The following is a 20,115-nucleotide window of genomic DNA, read 5'->3' as shown; positions in this document are numbered from 1 at the left end:
TCTAACACTTTTACTGTAGCTGTTAGTAATTACTCTTTCTATTTTGACATCATAAATGATTGGTGGATGTAGAGAGTGTGTAAAATAGATGTAACTTTTGTTAGTTTTTAAGAAGGATACTCAGATACTATAACGTATAAAATATCATTTTGAGACAATTTGCTGGGACTAATATATTTCGTTACTTTTTACCGCTCCGCTTCCCTAACTTATGTCATGAATTATTGGAATTATTAAGACACTTGGACGGCGATTATTATCCAAAAATTTTCGCACGGTATTTTCACTTGAAATGGTTTGCCTGATGACATTCTACTGGAAACACCTGTGCATTTCTGAAAAGTACAAACATGTAATAAATAAACAAGAAGAAGAGTTAATATTGTTACAATGATCATAAAATTACAATGTCATTACGAATTAACAATGCTTTAAAATATTCAGTTCATAATATAACCGCGTTTTTATTTAACGGTATCAACTCAGTTTCGTTTCATGTTTACCAAATGCAGTACTGGTTAACAGCATTAGTATAATATTGGTTTCCAACAAATTATAATAGTCACAACAAACATGTTCGTCCTTTCAGTCGAGGGGGTGTTAGAGGTTACGGTCAATCCCACTCTTCGTTGGTAAAAGAGTAGTTTAGGAGTTGGCAGTAGATGGTGAGGACTAGCTACCTTCACTCTAGTCTTACACTGCTAAATTAAGAACTGCTAGCTTAGATAGCCTTTGTGTAGCTTTGCGTGAAATTCAGAAACAAACAAACAATGACCTGCCTTTCAGAATTCCAACTTCGAGAAATACTGATGTAATTTTTTTTATGAATATATTTGGAGATTATTCAACATAACTATGAGTATGTATGGTATCTAGGATTTAGACTAGTCAGATTCCAACAATAGCCGTTGAAAAAAAATGAAACAATGATTCCACCCTTGTTGAAAATAGCATATATATGCTATGTGTGTGTGTATCTGTATTCATAAAAATGTTAAGTATGCACTCCAAGGGTAATATTACTGTACACACGACTAGTCAGACCAATGATGGTTGTATCCACTGGAACAAGATATTGTGATAGTGTTGAATCACTGTATTATTACAATTACTCAGCACGTTCCAAAATTTTGAGGAAAATCAGTGCAGCTGGGTAGAACCAAATGATGTGACTGTTGTGATCGAGGAAATATGAACGTTTTGGACTTCCTTCGTAAACTTACAATGAATAATGAAATCTGAGGAACATCTTAAGTAAAATTTAGTCTTTCAATATTTGTCACAAAAATACTTTGGGTGATAGGACCACAAAATTGTTAAGACCGTAGCAACTACCGGACATGATATTTACCAACTGCAGGTCCCTTTTACAGGAAAAATATATGAAAACTGTCAGCACTCTATTCGAATGCCATAAGCCTGGTCTTACAATAAATATAGAATATGTTTTTGTTATTGCAAGTTGCATGCTCATAATATTGAAATAACCCAACATGATTTAGTACAGAAATAATTCAATGTAGGAAAGAGCATAAATGTGTATTTCAGCACTAAACTTTCCAGTTGCTCAAAGAATGTTTTTGCTTGACAACACTAACGCTATGTAGCATTATACACGGACTTTTCTCCATGATAAAAAACAACAAAAATCTTTTATTTTGGAGTCTCAGCCCTTTTAATAGAGTCTCCAACGTGCGTTGATAAAGGCTTTCGTAAAGAGGTAAAAGCTCACCAATTCTACATACTAATTTGCCTATGTTACGAGTTTTAAACAACAACACTAAGGGTAAATCAGCTGAAGCCCAAGGTATCATACCTTAAGGAACGTCTGTTTGAGGTAAGGTTTAAGCAAAGAAGCGTCTTTTATATGCAAAGATTCATCCCAGTTATGTTTTAGTACAGTGTAATTTTTACAGATTCAGCAAGACAGTCAAAGTGGCACCTTTGCTAGCCTAATATTACCTCATTTTTTCTCGGTTTTCAAACCTGTGTGATAAAATTAACACTTTATGTATAAATAAAGAAATTGGAAGAGTGAGCAAAAATTCAGCTTTGCAGATCCTTGTTTTCCATTAAACATCTAAAGATTTAGAAACTATCAGACAAAACTGAAGGTGAATAATTTTAAGTCTTTCCATATCTTATTACCATTAAAATATTTTGTTTACTTGCAACAGTAATTTATCAAATATAAAAAAATACTAAAAATTTATTGAACATTTCACATTTGTAGTTAACCAACCATCCTTGTAAACACTGATATTTTCCTTTTAAAACTACAATTTTATAATCAGCAGAAATTAATTCGATTTTCAGTATTTATGTTCTACGACTAATTAAAATTAAGGTTTAAACAGAGTTAATTCATTACACACTGAATTTGTTGAACCTGATCTTATTGTAGACATTACAATAAACAATCAGTAAATTCCAAGTGTATACAAAACGAGACAAAAAATAGCTATACCAATAATCACTCATTTATTGAATATTTTTACTTGTTTAATTAATATACTCTGCTAAATACTTCTCCAACGTATTATTTGTTTTTGAAATTCGCGCAAAGCTACACGAGGGCTATCTGCGCTAGCCGTCCCTAATTTAGCAGTGTAAGACTAGAAAGAAGGTAGCTAATTATCACCACCCTCTCAACGCTTGGGCTACTCTTTTACTAATGAATAGTGACGACACATAACACCCCCACGGCTGAAAGGACGAGTGTTTTTGGTGTGACGGGGATTCGAACCTACGACCCTCAGATTACGAGTCGAGTGCCTTAACCATTTGACCATGCCTGACCTCTCTAACGCAAATAATTAAATTATTGTAAACCGTACGTGGTTAATTGACATCCGTATAACTATATTTCATTGTTTCAGTAAAACTTATTATGAATGCGTTTATTTTGACATTCTTGTGCAATTATATTTCATTACATTGAATTTTACATATTTTTATGCAGCCATTAATACATTACTCCTCCAAGTGTCTCTCTTCTTCATAGAGGGCAAGTTAAATATTACTTTAACCTGACGAAAGGTTTGTGTGTACCATGATATATATTAACGCTATTATTACATTGGTGAGTTTCTTTTATTAACTGTATTAATTAGAATGTTTAATATATATGTTTTTATTATGTTTAACTTCCACTGTTACATTAGTATACAAGTGAAATCAAATATTCTCCTTAGCTGGGTGGACCTCGCATATTATGGTCGAAATTATTGTTTGTGGTGAGTGCGCCTAACCATTCAAACAATTTAATTTGTTACGCACAATGCAGAGTCGATTTTTAGTTATATCTATGGTTATCTTGCTTTTGATTAGAAGGTAATTTTAATTATAGCAAAAGCAAGTTATAATCACATAGGAAATTTTAAAAAGTGATGACACTTTTGACACAAGAAGTGCATAAACTTTTATATTAATTATCCACACATGGATACATTTCTACAACTGTTACTGACTGCACACATACCCTCATAATTTTGCGAAAAGGTTTTGTGTAAAGGTATTACATCTTTTACGTAAAGATAATAACAGAACTCAAATTATAATCAATAACTTTTAATAAATGAAATAATTCTAAAAAACAAATATTTTTAGTAGTAATCCTAGAGTTAATATACAACTTAGAAAACTGTTAGTCTTGTTTTAGTAAACAACTGTATCCTTTGGAGACGACTTGAAAATAGTAACATGTTACAAATAAAATCGCTAGTGGCAATATAAACTTGAAAGTGAAACAAAAAAGAACTAAATATAAAAATCAAGAAAAATAAAAGGAATGTTTAATTGTAATAATTAACAACAAAATATCAAACAGCTTATATTAATATTTTTGTTTTTGCTTCTTTCAGTAATAGACAACTTTGATGGTTAGTAAATTAAACGTTTTTAAAATATATATACCGTTTCTAATAATTGTGATAATTATCATTTTCTTTCATATTAGCACTTAATTTGACTTATAGTTAAGAAAACAATTTAAAATACAATTTTTTGGAAAGGATCATCCACAAATTTTTAAACTCACACAGATGCAACTAGTGAAACAGAATACAAGAAAGATTATGATAGATACCAAAGTACTATTCCATGTTTTGTATTTATTCACAGTGAATAAATATACAACATGGAATATTTATGATAATTGTCACTTCTGGAAGAATTCTAACTGGACTGAACCATTTTTTTCTATCCAAAAGAGGTTGAAGCTAATTACATTAAAAGTCAAAACATTTTGCATAAAATTTCAAGCCTGTAAAATATCAGATACATACAGTTCAATTGTATTCAGATAATTACACTAAAACATTTAACTATCCACAGTATTATTTTTCAGACCTTTTTACTTATCACAAAAGTAACTAAACAACAGTGTAACGATACACAACTGTTGTACCTTAAGTTATTTTGGATGCAACCACAGGTTTTAGCATTACTATGAACCAGTAGTAATACAATCTCAAGAGTGGGGCAGTATGAAAAATTCTGTTTTTAATAATAATAATAATTCAGAAAGAAATTAAAATATATATGCACTCTTTATGTTAGTAAACAAAAAGTGTAGCTGTTTCATTTACTGTCTCACTGACATTTACATTCTTTATGAATCTTGAATATTTTGATAATTAGTGAAAATAAATAGTCTAATATGACTGAGTTATTCAACTTTAGAAATTACCAATATTTTAAAATTCATTTATTACAAAAAATTTTAATTACAGATGTAGTTAGTATTGTTCAAATAGATGCATAAATATTCAAGTCGTAGATGTCAGTAAAACATCTTTACTAGAAATATAAGTAGTGTTAGCTATAACAAGGTTACATTAAACATCTTGATCATATTAACTTCACCTAGAATAAACGTGTGTTTTGAAGCTTTCTGTTACACCACAGAAGTGTTAAAAAAACTACTTATGAAATCTGAAAAATCTTTGGTGAAATCAGTTGTGCTACTTTGTCATAAAGAGAAAGTTTCAGCTCAAACTTAGGGAGCTTAAATGTCCACCATTTAAGCATTTAAATCCATCTATACTAGACTTTGCAACTGAGTGCACAGAAGCAAAAGATGATAGTACTTTCTTGAAATGAACACCAAGTAAACTGGTTTTAAAATTAACTGTAATCCTAATATGCAGAAAACATATGTAAAGGAAAGAAATATATCAGTACTGAATGTTTGAAAAACTCAAAATTACTAAACCAACATTTTATTTGAAAGTATTTTTTTTTAGTCTTTAAATATTTTGCCAAACAATTTGCACTTTTGTTGACTTTTAACTTAAATTTAAGAGAAACTATACACACATTGTTGCTGAACAAATCATCATTTGGAATGCCACATCTGTGTTTTATTATAAAGACAAACCAACATGGAGAACACAAATACACAGTAAGTATTTTCTTTAAAAACTTTACTGAACACAAAAAAGAAACCTGATGAAAAAAATCAATGGCATGTGACTAAAGGCTAAACAGAAAAAAATAAAATTCTCAGACCACCCAATGTAAACTTTTTAATTAAAATGAAGAAAGGATGTAGCATTCTACTACAGTAATCAGACACAACATGGAATGTTAAGTCACTGTAACTATGGTACAGCTAACTATGCCATATAAGCATATAACACTTTATTGATTAGTTGTACCCAGTAAATATGTCCACTAAAAGAACACAAGCATTATGAGTTACCAACATGGAAATAGAAAATACTCTGTATGCTGAAACATCTCTAGTGTTAAAATATGGTTTATTTTTTCTCAAAAAGTCTTATTTGTTTTACAAAGAACAGAGAAGGTATACTGAAATTCTTTGGCAATATTTTAATTAAATACAATGATATTTCACTTCATTAAGTCTCACATTTAATTTATAAAGGAGTCTAAAGATCAGAAGTGAAATAAAACTGAAAACCTAACTTTTTTTCTTAACATACTAGAAAAATATACCATCTATTAATAACATGAAAGTCATCTTTCTTTACCAGGATATATATACTGGTCTTATCAAGAACTTGGTGCATAGACATTTATACAAAGCTATCTACTAAAAGAAAACAGCAGTTTGTATTTTTTTTCTACAGCAAAGATCGATCTGAAAACTACTTTACCAGCTTTAAGCTCATTAGAAAGGCAAGTGAATTTAAACGCATATGTAAAATGCTCAGAAGTTTGAGAAGAAACTATGAAAAATAGAATAGGCATAAAAATAACATTCAAAAAACTAACTATGAAAAAAAGAGCATTTTAATGTTTCTCTATATTCTTGCTACAACCATAAAAACAATTAGATATCTCATACTTTAAGTTAATTCTCCTTGTAAAAATATCTGTTGAATAGCATATTTTCATTCTAACTTAATTAAAAGGAACAATGTTGGCACTAACAAGAGATAAGACTGGACAAAAAAATCTGTTTAATCCTCTTAAAATCCAATTTACCAGACTCAACGTTTATAAACATTTGGTGTGACAAGTGCATTTACCCAACAGTATCGCAATCAGGACCCTCACATGTCCTCGAGTTTTCCACTTTAGTACCGTACATTGAGTAAAAACACAACTAGTGTACTAGATGAGTATTGAGAAAAAAAATCTAGAAAAAGATCAAATTTTAAATTTCATTTTTTTAGGAGATAAAAGTGCACTTTTTGGGAATCAGCCCCAAATTAAGGGGTTAACAGTTACCCATAAACATATCAAGATACAGTATGATAAAGGTAAAAGAATATGGTCACAAAACTATATTTTATATTCTTCAACTTTGATAGCAACAATCACAAGTCCTTCCATAAAAAATACTGAAGCAACTACATTACACATGTCTAGAAAGAGAAAGCATGGAATTATTTAAAACATCTGAAAATTTATTTCACTCTGTAAGATTAGGCACACCACAAGTTATTCACAAAAGCATGTCCTTTCCATCCATATACTAAGCTTTTTGGAATTCCATACAAGCTAAATACAATTTCAAAGAAACTTAATAAAACAATTTTATTAACTTTGAGATAATTCAAGCTGATAATTCTACTTATACCTTATGATTTTTAAGTATGGTTGGTGCTATCTCCATATATATCGTTATCACACTAAAGTCTTTCACCAATCTTTTATATCTTTACAAACAAAATATTTAATAAACATATACTAACAGTAAAAGTAGTAAATCTTAATGCATCCAATTGGAACATGCTTTAGAATTGCATTAACAAGTTTGATCCAAACATACAATTAGTCATTACATGAATTACAACACATGTATCAACTTTGCAATGACTAAAAACAAAACAAGAAAGCAACATCTCAGCACTAACCTATTAACACTCATATCTGTAAAAACAACAAACTGCAGCTACTAAAAAGATGCAAGTAGTTGATTTATGAAGATAGATACTAATATTATTACAATAACTGGAACAGCAGCAGGATGGTTTATCAATTTCATATCACAAAGCTTTCAAACAATTTTACAAAAATATGCTTTACATCTGTTGCCTACTTAGTTTTTATCATCAACACACACAAAATTTCCAATACAAAATACTTATGTATGTTAATTCTTACAAAATAACAGTACTGTATATTTTGTTCTTTTTGATATTGAAGTTATATATGATATTTTAATCTAAAATTGTTAGAAACACCAGCTTCAACTCATTTTAGACAGTTCTTGTCTGTAGATATCCTATTACACAATTCCAACATTAAAAGACTAGTGTATACAAAAACTAACTTTGTTATAGATTCATAGATCTTTGGTAAAATCAAAACACTTTCAGGAAGACATTTTTATTTAAACTTTTTATCCATTTTCTTGTCAAAGATGTCAAAACAGAAAAATTCTCAAAGCTGCAAAATATGCATAAAAAAAGATTCTCTTTTTTTGTTTGCTAACATTATTATTATATTATTATTATTACTACCTGAAGATGTTTGAATCAAACATGACAAAACAAAGACACTCATTCTTAAGTAAGATTAGTTTGATTTCATTTTCACAGAATATCTACAAGGTTTTAATATCAGAAAATTAATTCTTCCCATAATCTTTAAATTGAGAAAAATAGAAAATGAGCCAACAGAACAGTTTTAAATCAGTTTCATCTTGCAACACTAGCTTAATATTTATTTATATAAAAAATGTATACATTATTTTTTTTAAAAAAAAAGATCAAATACCTTACTGGAAAGAAGCGATTATTTCGCATAAATTGCTAAGATAAACTGTGAACAGCCCTGGAGATGTGTGAGGAATTTAAAAACACACTTCAAATTTAACTTGCTTTACTTTGATCAAGTGTACTATCATCATTTTAGCTGCCAATATTAAAATATAAAAACAAAACAAATGCATGTTATTTTATTACATAAAACGTTATAATAATTGAATAAAATGTTATTAATGTTTCTTAGTTGCTCAACACATTTTTTTTTAAAACAAAATTTTCTATCAAAGCAAAAACTTCCTGAAATTACACAAGTTGACACAGCTTTTAAGCAAACATCACAAAGTGAAAAAATTTATCATCATCATCCTATTCAAAGTAATCCTATGAACTTTAATATACAAAACTAGGTTAACGTTTTTATTTCGTTTAACAATTAAGCTGTGTTTTAGATTTTGTGGGTTTTTTTTTAACCAAGATTTTAACTACTGTCATCATATATTTTAATTACATACTTTTAAGTCAAGATAAAAGAATAAGTACATACACCTAGATAATGTTCTAACAAAATATCATACAAGGGAATAAAAAAATATTTTTTCACATATGAAGATAATGTATAATGTTAAGTTCAAATAGAAATAGAACCTAATAAAGAATTAACCATAAAACATGCAGTAAACTAAATAACGTACTTTTATATAATGTTGTTAGTACATAAAGGGATGATAGCTACTCACAAAACCCATCTTTAAGCTCTCTTTCACTTCAAAAAGTGTGATTTGAGATTGTTTAGCTGATAGCTGACTATTCCTATCAAGTTTCATATTCATATAAGAAATATACATGTATTTGAGAATAGCTAACTCTGCTCAAAAACTAGTGTTTTCAGTAGGTCACTTCATTAGCTATTGCTAACTAGCATGTTTCACAATGGAGTACAGAAAGATATGTTTAATTTACCATGAAGTATTTTAGTTAGATACAGAGAATCATAACATGTCAACCACTGCAAGTAAACCCAGTAGTCATGTATAACAAGTTAATACAGTTACTTATACCAGCATGAAATTACTAATGTCAGTTATTGTTAAGCTATTAGTTATCACAAATATAGATAAATCTAATATACAATTGATACATAAAAAAGCCAGTCCAACAAACTAGCAAAATATCAGCATTTTGAGCATTTCTTAATGTCTTAAGTAACAGGCTCACAGAACTCATTAAAACTTTGACCAGCAAGGCCACACAAATTTGCCATCACAGCGTCTATATATAAACAAACTCTCCTGACCACTAACCACTCCCTCAGCTTTCATAGTCTGTGGACATTCACTTCCTTCTAGCTTGGTTTCTAAAAATAAACAAAGATGCTGTTTAGCACCTTGGAATGAATCCTTATTTCAAGCATATGAGCTCTTTTAACCACAACCAATTCTCTATCCAGCAATCTTCAAAAACACTATACAGACTTGTGTTTTTCATAATGTGCATCTTGAAATGATAATTCAACATCTTCAATTTAATCCATTTCCTTGATACTTATTAAATTAAACTTTTCCATGTACATATTCACAATTCAACATTAAAATCAAGACAATTTACTGAATCTTAAGAAAAAATATCTAACTGTACAGTTTTCATTAATTACAGTTGTCACTTTCCCTCAGATTCCTCAAATAATCATGATAAGGCTTGTTATTCTTAATGTATCAAATGAACAAACACAAAATTCCACTACAACTTTAATTTCCAATATACATTGTTGTAAAAACTAAATAAAACATGCAAAGAAATTGAGAAGATTGAAATCAATTCACATTAGTGTTTCCCTACATTCATGATGCATTTGGAATCTATTTACTAAAATAATCAATACTTGTATCTGATTCTTGGTTGGTGCTTTTTTTTTCTCTAGTAGTAGTGTGTGCATATATATCCTTGTTTTGGCCACTGTTAGAAACTGAATGAAAAAGTATTACTTAGACTTGGGAAGGAGAGGGGGTTATGATTAAACAATTGCTATACAAAAAATAAAGGCAGCACACAATACACCCTTGTGCAACTTAATTGAAACAAGACAGAAAATTATGATTTTTTTCAATTTTTTGCATTTTATTTCTGAGAATCCAAAAATTACTCACAAATTAATACATGATATGACCACCTTTATTTTTCAGAAGATCATTAATCCGCTTTGACATCGAGTCCACAAGTTGACTGCAATATTTACTAATTTTTGAATTGAAGTACCACACCTCAATTATGGTCTCAATTAGCTTATCTTCTGTAATACAGTCTTTTCCCTGAAGTCTTTCTTTACAAATTGCCCAAAGATTTTCAATAGGATTTAAGTCCTGAGAGTTTCCAGGCCAGTCCAGCATCTTTATTCGCATTGTAGTCATAAAATTCTTCACAAGTTTCGATGTGTGGCACAGAGCCAGATCTTGCTGGAAAAGGCCAGATCCATCTGAAAATCTCTTTTTCAATTCTGGAACGACTCTTCTCTGCAAAACTTCGACGTACTGTGGTCCTCGGATCATACCTTCAATGATATGTAAACCTCCAACGCCATAGTAGCTGAAAAAGCCCCAAAACATCTTCTTCAAGGGATGTTTTATGAACTGATTGATGTGAGATTCTCAAAGTTTCTCACCTGGAGATCTGCGAACATGCATACTTCTTTGACCCTGTACAAAGAAATGAGTCTCATCACTGAATAACACCTTCCTCTATTGTTCTTGCATCCAGTTCTTGTATTTCAGACCCCACTGATACAGTTTTTTCTTCATTGAGTTGGTAAGAAGTTGTTTTTTGACTGGTCTCCTTGCCCTTCTAATGCAATTTCGAATGACGTAATATTCCTAAAACTTTCGTAATATACCCCAAAAATAGATTGACCATACTGCAAAACACAGATAATGACGCCATCTATGTGAAAAAATAACTATTAAAGGAAATCAGCAGGTGCAGCTAGCCTACACCAGCCTCCATGCTGAAAATATTGTAAAATGACCATTTGTTTCAATTAATTTGCACAAGAGTGTATAATCAAATTTCCAAGCATGCCTCCTTTAGCTTACTACTGTCCTTAAGTCATAAAAGATAATGCCTGTGGTCATAGTGCCAAATGCAATGAAGCTATTCAATCTATCAGGCAAAATTCAGATGGTGTTGAAAAACTTGTCAGCAACTAAGGAGAATCATTTAAGGGTTAGGAGTTGAGTGCTTGAACCCACAACATATCAACTCTGTTTTTCACTGCCTGCAGTCAGTTATGGGAAGGCAGTAACTCTTATTAATGAACTTTAAAAAGTAGAAGTACACCACCCAGATAATTTTGTAAAAAATTCTACAAAGTAAAAAACCTAATCTCCACCCTTTCAAGAATATTATTCGTAACATCAAGTTCAATTATATTGTGGTATTTTTAATTAATATTAAATTCATTGTTTATAGTACTGAGTTTAATTGTCTAGGAATAATTAATACATTACACACACATTATGATATTTATTGATATATTATAGCACCCACTGGATATACTTGGAATATTCTTATATCAAATCTTAGAGCACACTAATAGCCCCACAATGCAGAATATAAACCATGAACCTTCAGGTTCACAGTCAAGGAACACCACATGTTGGACCAAGAGCTGGCATTCCATGATTTCAAGTGTTAGAACTATTATTTCTAGTATTTTAACATTTTTAATTCTTATTTTCTGAATATAGATTTTTATTAATATGAGCTAATCTACTAAACAAAGTATTATGTGTATTAAGATTAAAGGTAAAATCAAATGTCTTGCCAGACAATATTACTTGCTCATAAGTACAAGATTACAACTTTCTGCACAGACCATAATCAGCCCAACTTACAAGCAAAATTGGTACAAATATGAACACATTTTTCAAAATATAACTAGCCCTTCATATAAAAGTAGCTCATACAAATTAATGTACATAGACCTTCAGTACAACTCAAATCAAAAACAATAAGCTCAAAAGTTATTCACAGATCAAAGCAAAACTCTGTATCTGGGCAACTTCAGAATTTCATAAATAAAGTATAATTGAAATAATTCATAATGTCAACCTAAGTAATTTCAAGTTCAGTGTATAGATTACACAATAATTGTATCATGATGAAAAAAAAACTGATACTTACCTACTTCTCCAACTAATTTAAATAAGCCATAATCTTGTGGATTAGTGACACAGAATTTTGAAGCTGCCATTCTGCCTATAAAAATAAATCATAAGCATAACTTGATTTTTATCTCATACATATTGTTTTAGAGAAAAAAATTATTTTAACAATTTTATAGGAATTCATCAATCTATTTGGAGTTTTTATGGAGACCACATTTCTATTTAATGAAAGATCCGAGTTAGCAGGTCAAATAACATCCAAACAAGTATACAATGTTTATTAAATACATTTGCCCTTTCCAGACAGGTTATGGGTCAAAGGCCATGTCATCATATTTGTTCACTAACATTCAAAAGGTTTATTTAACTACTATTTTATGAATTTATCTCCTTATGTTTGGTATCAAATTGTAAATTATAACTTACATTTTAACATACATTATTTAATTTCTTAATATAAAAGTAAATATTAAACAAACACTTAAATATCAATTTTCATGTGTCATATGGTATGTTAAATGTGGCACTGGTTCAAAGTAGGTGTTTGTGATGTCAAAATACAAAATCTATAGTTTTCTATCAATCAGGAACTCAAATTACCAATATTGACAAGCTAAGATATGAAATAACATTTTTTCTATTTGCTGAGCTATCACTATATTAAGTGAATCAGATGCAATGGCCCCTTCTCACCTCTTTCCATTTTTGGAAAACACCCCTCATATACACTTATATGTATGACATGTGAACAATCAATCAGAAGCTTAGAATGTCCCACAAGTGATTTTCTCAGCCATTATCAAGTAAAACCTTCCTTTTTTATTATTATTATAGATACAAATGCAGCTTAGTTATTCAACTTCACAAATTATAATGGAATTCTATGGTAACAGAGTATTTATAATGTTTTGGTTATTCATATGTACATATAAAACCTAAAAAAAAAGGTTTAGCAAGCTAAGACAAGCAGTAATGAGCACAAAGGCCATAACTGGAAGAGATACCTGTGTGCTTTATTTCTTTATTTACTGATCTATGCTTCAAGAGAAATAAGTTTAAAAACTTTTGTAAATAGTAACAATTCATGTACACGTACAATTTATAGTAATTGAAATGCAAGTCTATTTTACCAAATACTAGTTCACTAAAACACAGCCAAGATGGGTCACTTTCTGAAAACTAAAGGTCAGTTTTATATTATTGGATAACAGTAATACGAGCCCATACTAAGAACGAAATAACCCTCTCGACACCGGCTTGGTCCCATGGAATGACCTCAATCATTTTGTTCTTGTTATAGTTTTTATGCTGTAACTTCTGAATTAACAAGCATACAGTAAAGAAATTTTGCAGATTATCAGTAAGCATTATAAGGCATTTGTATGAAAAATATCAGATTTATTTATTAAAGACATTTTCAGTAATGTTTTTTGTGACTTTTTTCTTTTCAAATGTTGAGTATCCAACAAGCAAGGTTATTTTATTTTAAGATTAAAATACTTTCATGCATTAAAACGTTTTCAAATTTCATACACAAAATTTTTTTATATCCAAGATAATTACCAAACATTATTTTGAGAAAATAACTTTATACTTATGTTATTTTAAGTATCAGATTCCTTTGTATGGGTTCTGTTGATTTGACTGGCCTTGTAACAATCACAAAAAATTTAACTTTTTTTCCTTTCTAAAATGGTTAATCTGAAAAACATGAATGTTTAGCCTAAATAGCTTAAAACTTATAAAATTATACATTTTATATATTATTCTTATGTTGACATTTCAGCTGTCCCTGGTTGACATTACTAAAGTTGAAATGATGCAATGTACATGCATTCATGTTACCGTACATAAGAGTATAAAACTGGCCTTTATAAAGTAATATGTCTTGGCTATGTTCTAGTGTAATTTAACATTCTAGTGTAATTTAAATTATGTCAGTAATTTAAGTATCTAATTTGTAAGAAATCAGACTGATTTAGACATCACAAACATCTAGTTTGAACCAATTCTGCAATCAACATACCACACATCACAAAAATTGATATTTAGGTTCTTTTGTGTTTTTTTTTTTTTTTTTTACTCTTAAATTAACTAATGTTTCATACTAAAACTAGAATTATCATCTACAATTTGATACCAAATTTAGTGATACACATTCACAAAAGAAAAGTTCAATAAAGTTTTACACACAAGTTAACTGGTCATTGTCAGGTTCACAAAAAAAGAAGGTTGAAATGTTCGCTCTTCTACGTAAAATATTTTCTCAACCCAAACTAGCCGTTTTTGCATATATATTTCTCTACAAGTGGGTTTTCTCGACATCAATGAGAGAGAACAAGATTAGGTAGGCTTCGTTAGATCATACTGAAATTGACCATACCAAGCTTTATTCTGCCAACAAGGCAACTGTTCTTAAGCCATGCTTGCACTGGGCCTTTTAAATTTAACTTACAAAATAGGATTAAACTAAATACATATATGAAATGACACCTTCTGATCAACAGGTTTAAGATAAAAGTAGGCTTGCTTATAATTTTGATATAATAAAGGTTACTTTCACTATCATGCACCAGTCATCGTGAACATTATTAAAGTGCATGCAGTGTTTTTAATTTTAAAAAGGTAAGTTTACAGCTTTTAAAGAACATTTTTTACAAATGTTTTAAAGCAACATAAACATTAATTATAATTAAGTCTGTGACAGTAAGTATTTCTGATTGCTTCTTAAAAACATATCATAAGGATATCTTTTTGGATTTTTCAAGTTGAAAATTCATACAAATACCATTTCATCTAGTAGTTTTACAACACAATAAAACACACTATACAATAGGTTCATCACATATTGAGGACATTTAGAATTAAATAAAACATTATCCTAATTTAGATTTACAGAACATATGTTAATTATACCATTTGAACCCTTTTATATGGAGTATGAATTCATATGGGCCATTTTCATATAAACATCCAAATGATGGTAAAGACAAAAACAATACTATATTGCATTTGAATATACTGATAGCATAAAACTGTTACAAAGACACCTGTAATAATGTAAATAAAAAAAAAAATGCAAACCTAATGGATCAAAGTAAATAAAACAGTGTAAGTGGTTTATATCCATTATTTTTCCTTACCGTTATGTGGTCAGCTGAAGCCTTAGCAAGCAGGATCACTCATTTTTGGCAAATATTAAAGTTACATATATATATTTGCCTATATGAATCTTTAATATGCATGATTGTGATATTGTATATGCACAAACCTTTTTAGCATACCCAAAAAGAATTTTAAATATTAAATCTATAAAACTGTCCTGCTTTTCCAATGAACAACTGTCTTTACCGTTATTCACTGGCCACTAGGCTGTGTTAAAAGTAAGGTTTACATTTGTAACACAAGATGTCACTGCTAAAAAGTGCCATGATGTATTCTGCAGAGCAGACTATTCTACACCAGTTCTGAATATTTTTTCTCTGTAAGTATGCTACACGCATCTGTCATATAAATAGGTTGTCTTTACCAATGTTACCATTGTTCCAAGAATAAAATTAACATAAAAGTGAAATTTTAACATCTGAGTTAGGTTTATTTTATCTTCATTTTAAGTCAAATACCAAAGTATATAAAAGACAAGGTCATGGTGTAATAGGGTACATGTCTTTACCGTTATTATGGTCCATTAACGGTAAAGACATGCATATAGTGGTAAAGACTAACCTATTAATTTACATAGGTTGTTGTTATACCTATGAGGCTATGTCATTGTCATCTATGCTTCATATCTGCAGCCAAGTTTTAAAAGCATAATGTCTATATATATTATGCTGAAGAAACATTTATATTTGTTAATTTATATTAGAATTTTATACATTAAACTGACAAATTTATTGCTGTGGTCACTAAAAGGGCATATTATACATTCCAGATCTTGTACATTGATGTATGCTGCCTGAAAAACAGAAGTCAAATGCAGAGGCAACAAGGAGGTATAGAGAGAAAATAAAGGATGATCCAGAACGATACCAACAGTATTTGCAGAAAGAACGAGAAAGATATCTCCAAAGAGAAGCACAAGAAAATATTTTGGACATAAGAAAAACTGTCAAAAGTCAGAACAAGAGAGACAAAGGAGAAAATGAAAACATGAGCAAAGGAGACAAAGAAGAAAAGAAAATGAGAAAGTTGCAGCAATAGAAAAACTGGAAAACCCCACCAACATCACCTCATTCACCTGGGTCTTCCTGGGCCAGTCCCTCAAATCATCAGAAACAAGTTGGAAGAAAGAAAGTTAGAAGGGCTGACAGAAAAGCTTACAGAACTATTGGGAAGCAAGAAAAGCAAATAAGAAAGCTGAAAAATAAAGTTCAAGCTCTGAAACGGAAAATAAATCGACTCAAAACTGCAGCTTAGCCAGAACAGGGGATCCATCAGTCAGACTCACCTGTAACAAACTCTACTAAACTCATGAAAAAAAGGAAATGTAAATGAAACATTAATTGTGTGAAATGTGCGAGTTATAGTGAACCCTGAAGTAATACAAGGTCAGGTTCTGAACTTTTGACCATATCCCAATATTTACAGTCAGGCTGACAACCTTAACTAGATGTCGCTTCAATGTCAGTATTACAACATTGCTGTAGGTCAGAATGACAACGTCATATTGATGTTGCTTCTTGGTTATGATCATGACTGACCTCAACCAACAAAAATACAATGTCATCCCACTGTCATAATGCCCACTGGGTTAGCTGAACAGTTAGTGTTTATTATAGATCTATCCCTAACATATACTACAATGATGTAATTGTTTGTGTAAATCAAGGGGCTCATATTTGATAATTATTACAGGGAATGAAATGTCTTTTCCATTATGATGGTAACAGTAAAGACTGGAAAATGTTTGGCAATGAACACTCACTGCATACATTTATAAATACTCACAGTCATGATAAGACATAACGTTTTGCATAAGTTCTTTATGGTTTGATATTAATTGCTAGCCTCAACATAAAAATACTATCAATTTTATGTCTTTACCATTATGCTGAGAACGGTAAAGACAGACCTACAAATATTAAAGTTTCTCTAAATTTATTAAAATTTGAAATCATGTTTGCACTCTACTAAAACATGAACATGGGGAGTAATATATATTATATATATATTAATATAAAACATATATGAGAAACTTAATTTTTTTTATTAATGTCTTTACTGTTATTTGGACATTTATATGAAAATGGCCTATATAAATGTTAAGTGTACTGTGAGACACAAACTAAGCCACAATGATAGCCTGTATATTAGACAATTATTTACAAAAATATTTATACAAATCACAACCATCAATGCAATACAACATTTTTATTTCAGTGTACATTTCTTTATGTTTTCTGATATTATTTGATTTTCAATTTCATTTAAGTAGTATGAAATTGTGAAGATGAAAATATACTCATGATCAAAGGTGAAGAGATTTTATGGTCTACATCAGGGGTGGGCAACTTCATGACCAGTGGATATCACAATTTTGGCCAGCTCGAGTTTAGGAATCAATTTACTCCATTTTTTTTTTAATCACAAATTTGGTAATCAGCAACTGCACTGCCTCATGTCATCACTAACATCACATGATTCATCACTGTTACAGACTCCACCCAGTTTTATATGTTGGGTTTGATATGTAACATCAGATCTTCAAGTGAGGGAAGAAATGCTTGGCCTTTGTGGATTATGAGATGAAACATGTGGAAAAACATCTTTGAATTTATTTGACATTACAAGAATTTTTTCAATCTGGATTTTAAAAAACTGGTTTTGTCACAACAGACAGTATAGCTGCCATAACTGGGACAAAATTAGGATTTACTTCTCTTTTGAAGCAGCATTTAATTGAAAATAATGTGAGGTTCATGCTGCCATCTTTCCACTGCATTTTGCATCAGGAAAATTTGTGTACTCAGATGTCTAAAAATGATGAATTGAAAAATTTGATGGACATTGTCATAAGAATTGTGAATTATATTAAAAGTGGAAGTTCTCATCCAACGACAGTACTTTTGATGATCTTACCGATTTTGATGGTTAAGTAGAGGAAAGTTTTGGAACGATTTACTTCCTTATTTCCTCAAATAAAAGAATATCTTGTAGAAAATTTTCCTGGAATTGAAACTTTGTCATGGCAGGTGTGATTTGCACTTTCTGAGCAACATGATGTCTCACTTGAATAATTTGAATATAAAGCTTCAAGGAAGAGGTAAAATAATAAGCAAGCAATCATCGTCTATTCAAAAATTTCAATTAAAGCAAAACCTCCTTGTGAAACAGTTACAAAAGAATGATTTGACATATTTTGCAAAGTTGAATAATTTTCTAGAAAATAATATGGACTATGAATTCTCTGATGCTAAAGAGGATCTTTACGTAAACTGGATCAAAAATCTATCTCAAAAAGTTGAATTTCTCTGAATTTAAAAATTTGAAATTGATATTTGAATTTTTGCAGGACCCATTTCAATTTGACAAAATATCTTTTTTGTCTTTGGATAAGTATGGATTTGAAGACAAGATGTTTACCTTGCAAAGTGTAGAACAGATAAAAGGTAAACAAAAATGTTCTATCAGAGAGATGTGACTCACTGTTCTGATAAATGAGTCTTCAAAATTGTTTTCCATGTTTGGATCCACATGGGTGTGTGAGTCAACATTTTCTACACTAAAGTTTTCAAGTCTAGATATAGATCTTGGCTTACTGACAAATCTAGAGGCAGAGCTAAGATTCTGGTATGAGTTGAGAACATTTCTCAACCAATACCAGCCATTTTTACATATATATTTTTCTCTACAAGTGGGTTTTCTCATCATCACAGAGATGCAAAAATTCTCATTGAGCATAGATATTAAGCAAAATTTCACAAAACTCTATGAAAACCCCTATCAATTTTCACATTGAAGGTTAGTTGAAATGCAAATATTTTGATTAAACTAACAGCTTTCAAATTTTTTATTTTAATAGTGTGACCAATGTTGTCTTCATCAGCCTCAGTTGTGGCCACTGTGAAAAATAAGTTGCCCACCCCTGGTCTACATTTTACTTACATATCACAATTTACTCTGAACTATTAAATACATAAAAATGTTGCATTTTTTATGAGATTAAGAAGACCATAATTAGAAAGATAATCCAGGAAATAAATTTGCTCAAATCATTTCCCACCCAAAGCTTTAATTTTAAAAAAATATATGTTCTAAGTTTCAGTTGCAGTTTTGTGTGTCATGCTATAGTAATACAAATCATCATCACAACATTTTAAAACTATATTCATTTAGAATATAGTAACAAACTTTACCCTTCTGAAATTTTAGATATAATGCATACCTTTACCATGTCTGTGGTGCTGCTTGCAAACACTATTCTAAATTACTGCAGCTAGGTTGCACTCATAACATTATTGTAACTACCTCACCACCAGTTTGAAATAACAAAAATCAAGGCACATGCAGTTTGAGTTGCAGGAAACCTCACAGATCTTAGGACACTTGTCAGAGTGTATTTAATAAATCTTATTCCTTTGATAATTCTCAAAATCTATATGCCTAAATACAACAAAATATGCTAGAGCAGACTATTTCCATGCCCTAAAGTTTATAGCAAAAATATACTAACATTTAATTCAATAAAAGAGTTTCTCAATCTTTATAAGCAATTTTGAATCCACTTTGGACTAATTTTTGGTATCTACTCCAGGATTTTATTTTTAAAAACA

At 30.1% G+C, this 20,115-nt stretch overlaps 2 protein-coding genes across 5 annotated transcripts in view; one reads left to right on the top strand and one right to left on the bottom strand.

Moving 5' to 3' along the window:
• The first annotated feature begins 36 nt into the window (after positions 1-36).
• On the top strand, positions 37-16,839 carry LOC143222869 (uncharacterized). Its single transcript, XM_076449984.1, has 2 exons — positions 37-3,082; positions 16,275-16,839. The coding sequence occupies exon 2, from the start codon at positions 16,292-16,294 to the stop codon at positions 16,541-16,543; it is 252 nt and encodes an 83-aa protein (XP_076306099.1). The 5' UTR covers positions 37-3,082; positions 16,275-16,291; the 3' UTR covers positions 16,544-16,839.
• LOC143222867 (protein sprint-like) overlaps positions 3,413-20,115 on the bottom strand; it is a 105,468-nt gene continuing 88,765 nt past the window's right edge. For all 4 annotated transcript variants that reach the window (XM_076449975.1, XM_076449978.1, XM_076449976.1 and 1 more), the window contains 2 exons: positions 12,357-12,431; positions 3,413-9,537 (listed from right to left, as the gene is read on the bottom strand). In XM_076449975.1, the coding sequence (XP_076306090.1) occupies positions 9,407-9,537; positions 12,357-12,431 (206 nt within the window). In that variant the 3' untranslated portion in view covers positions 3,413-9,406. The remainder of the gene's footprint in view (positions 9,538-12,356; positions 12,432-20,115) is intronic.

The sequence above is a fragment of the Tachypleus tridentatus genome, chromosome 8 (genome assembly GCF_004210375.1).
Source record: "Tachypleus tridentatus isolate NWPU-2018 chromosome 8, ASM421037v1, whole genome shotgun sequence".
In the NCBI taxonomy this organism is placed as follows: Eukaryota; Metazoa; Arthropoda; class Merostomata; order Xiphosura; family Limulidae; genus Tachypleus; species Tachypleus tridentatus.
This window is presented reverse-complemented; position numbering and strand designations above follow the sequence as displayed.

Bases quoted from the DNA above. Each gene is read 5' to 3' on its own strand.
- LOC143222869 (XM_076449984.1), top strand. From the start codon at position 16,292: ATGCTGCCTGAAAAACAGAAGTCAAATGCAGAGGCAACAAGGAGGTAT.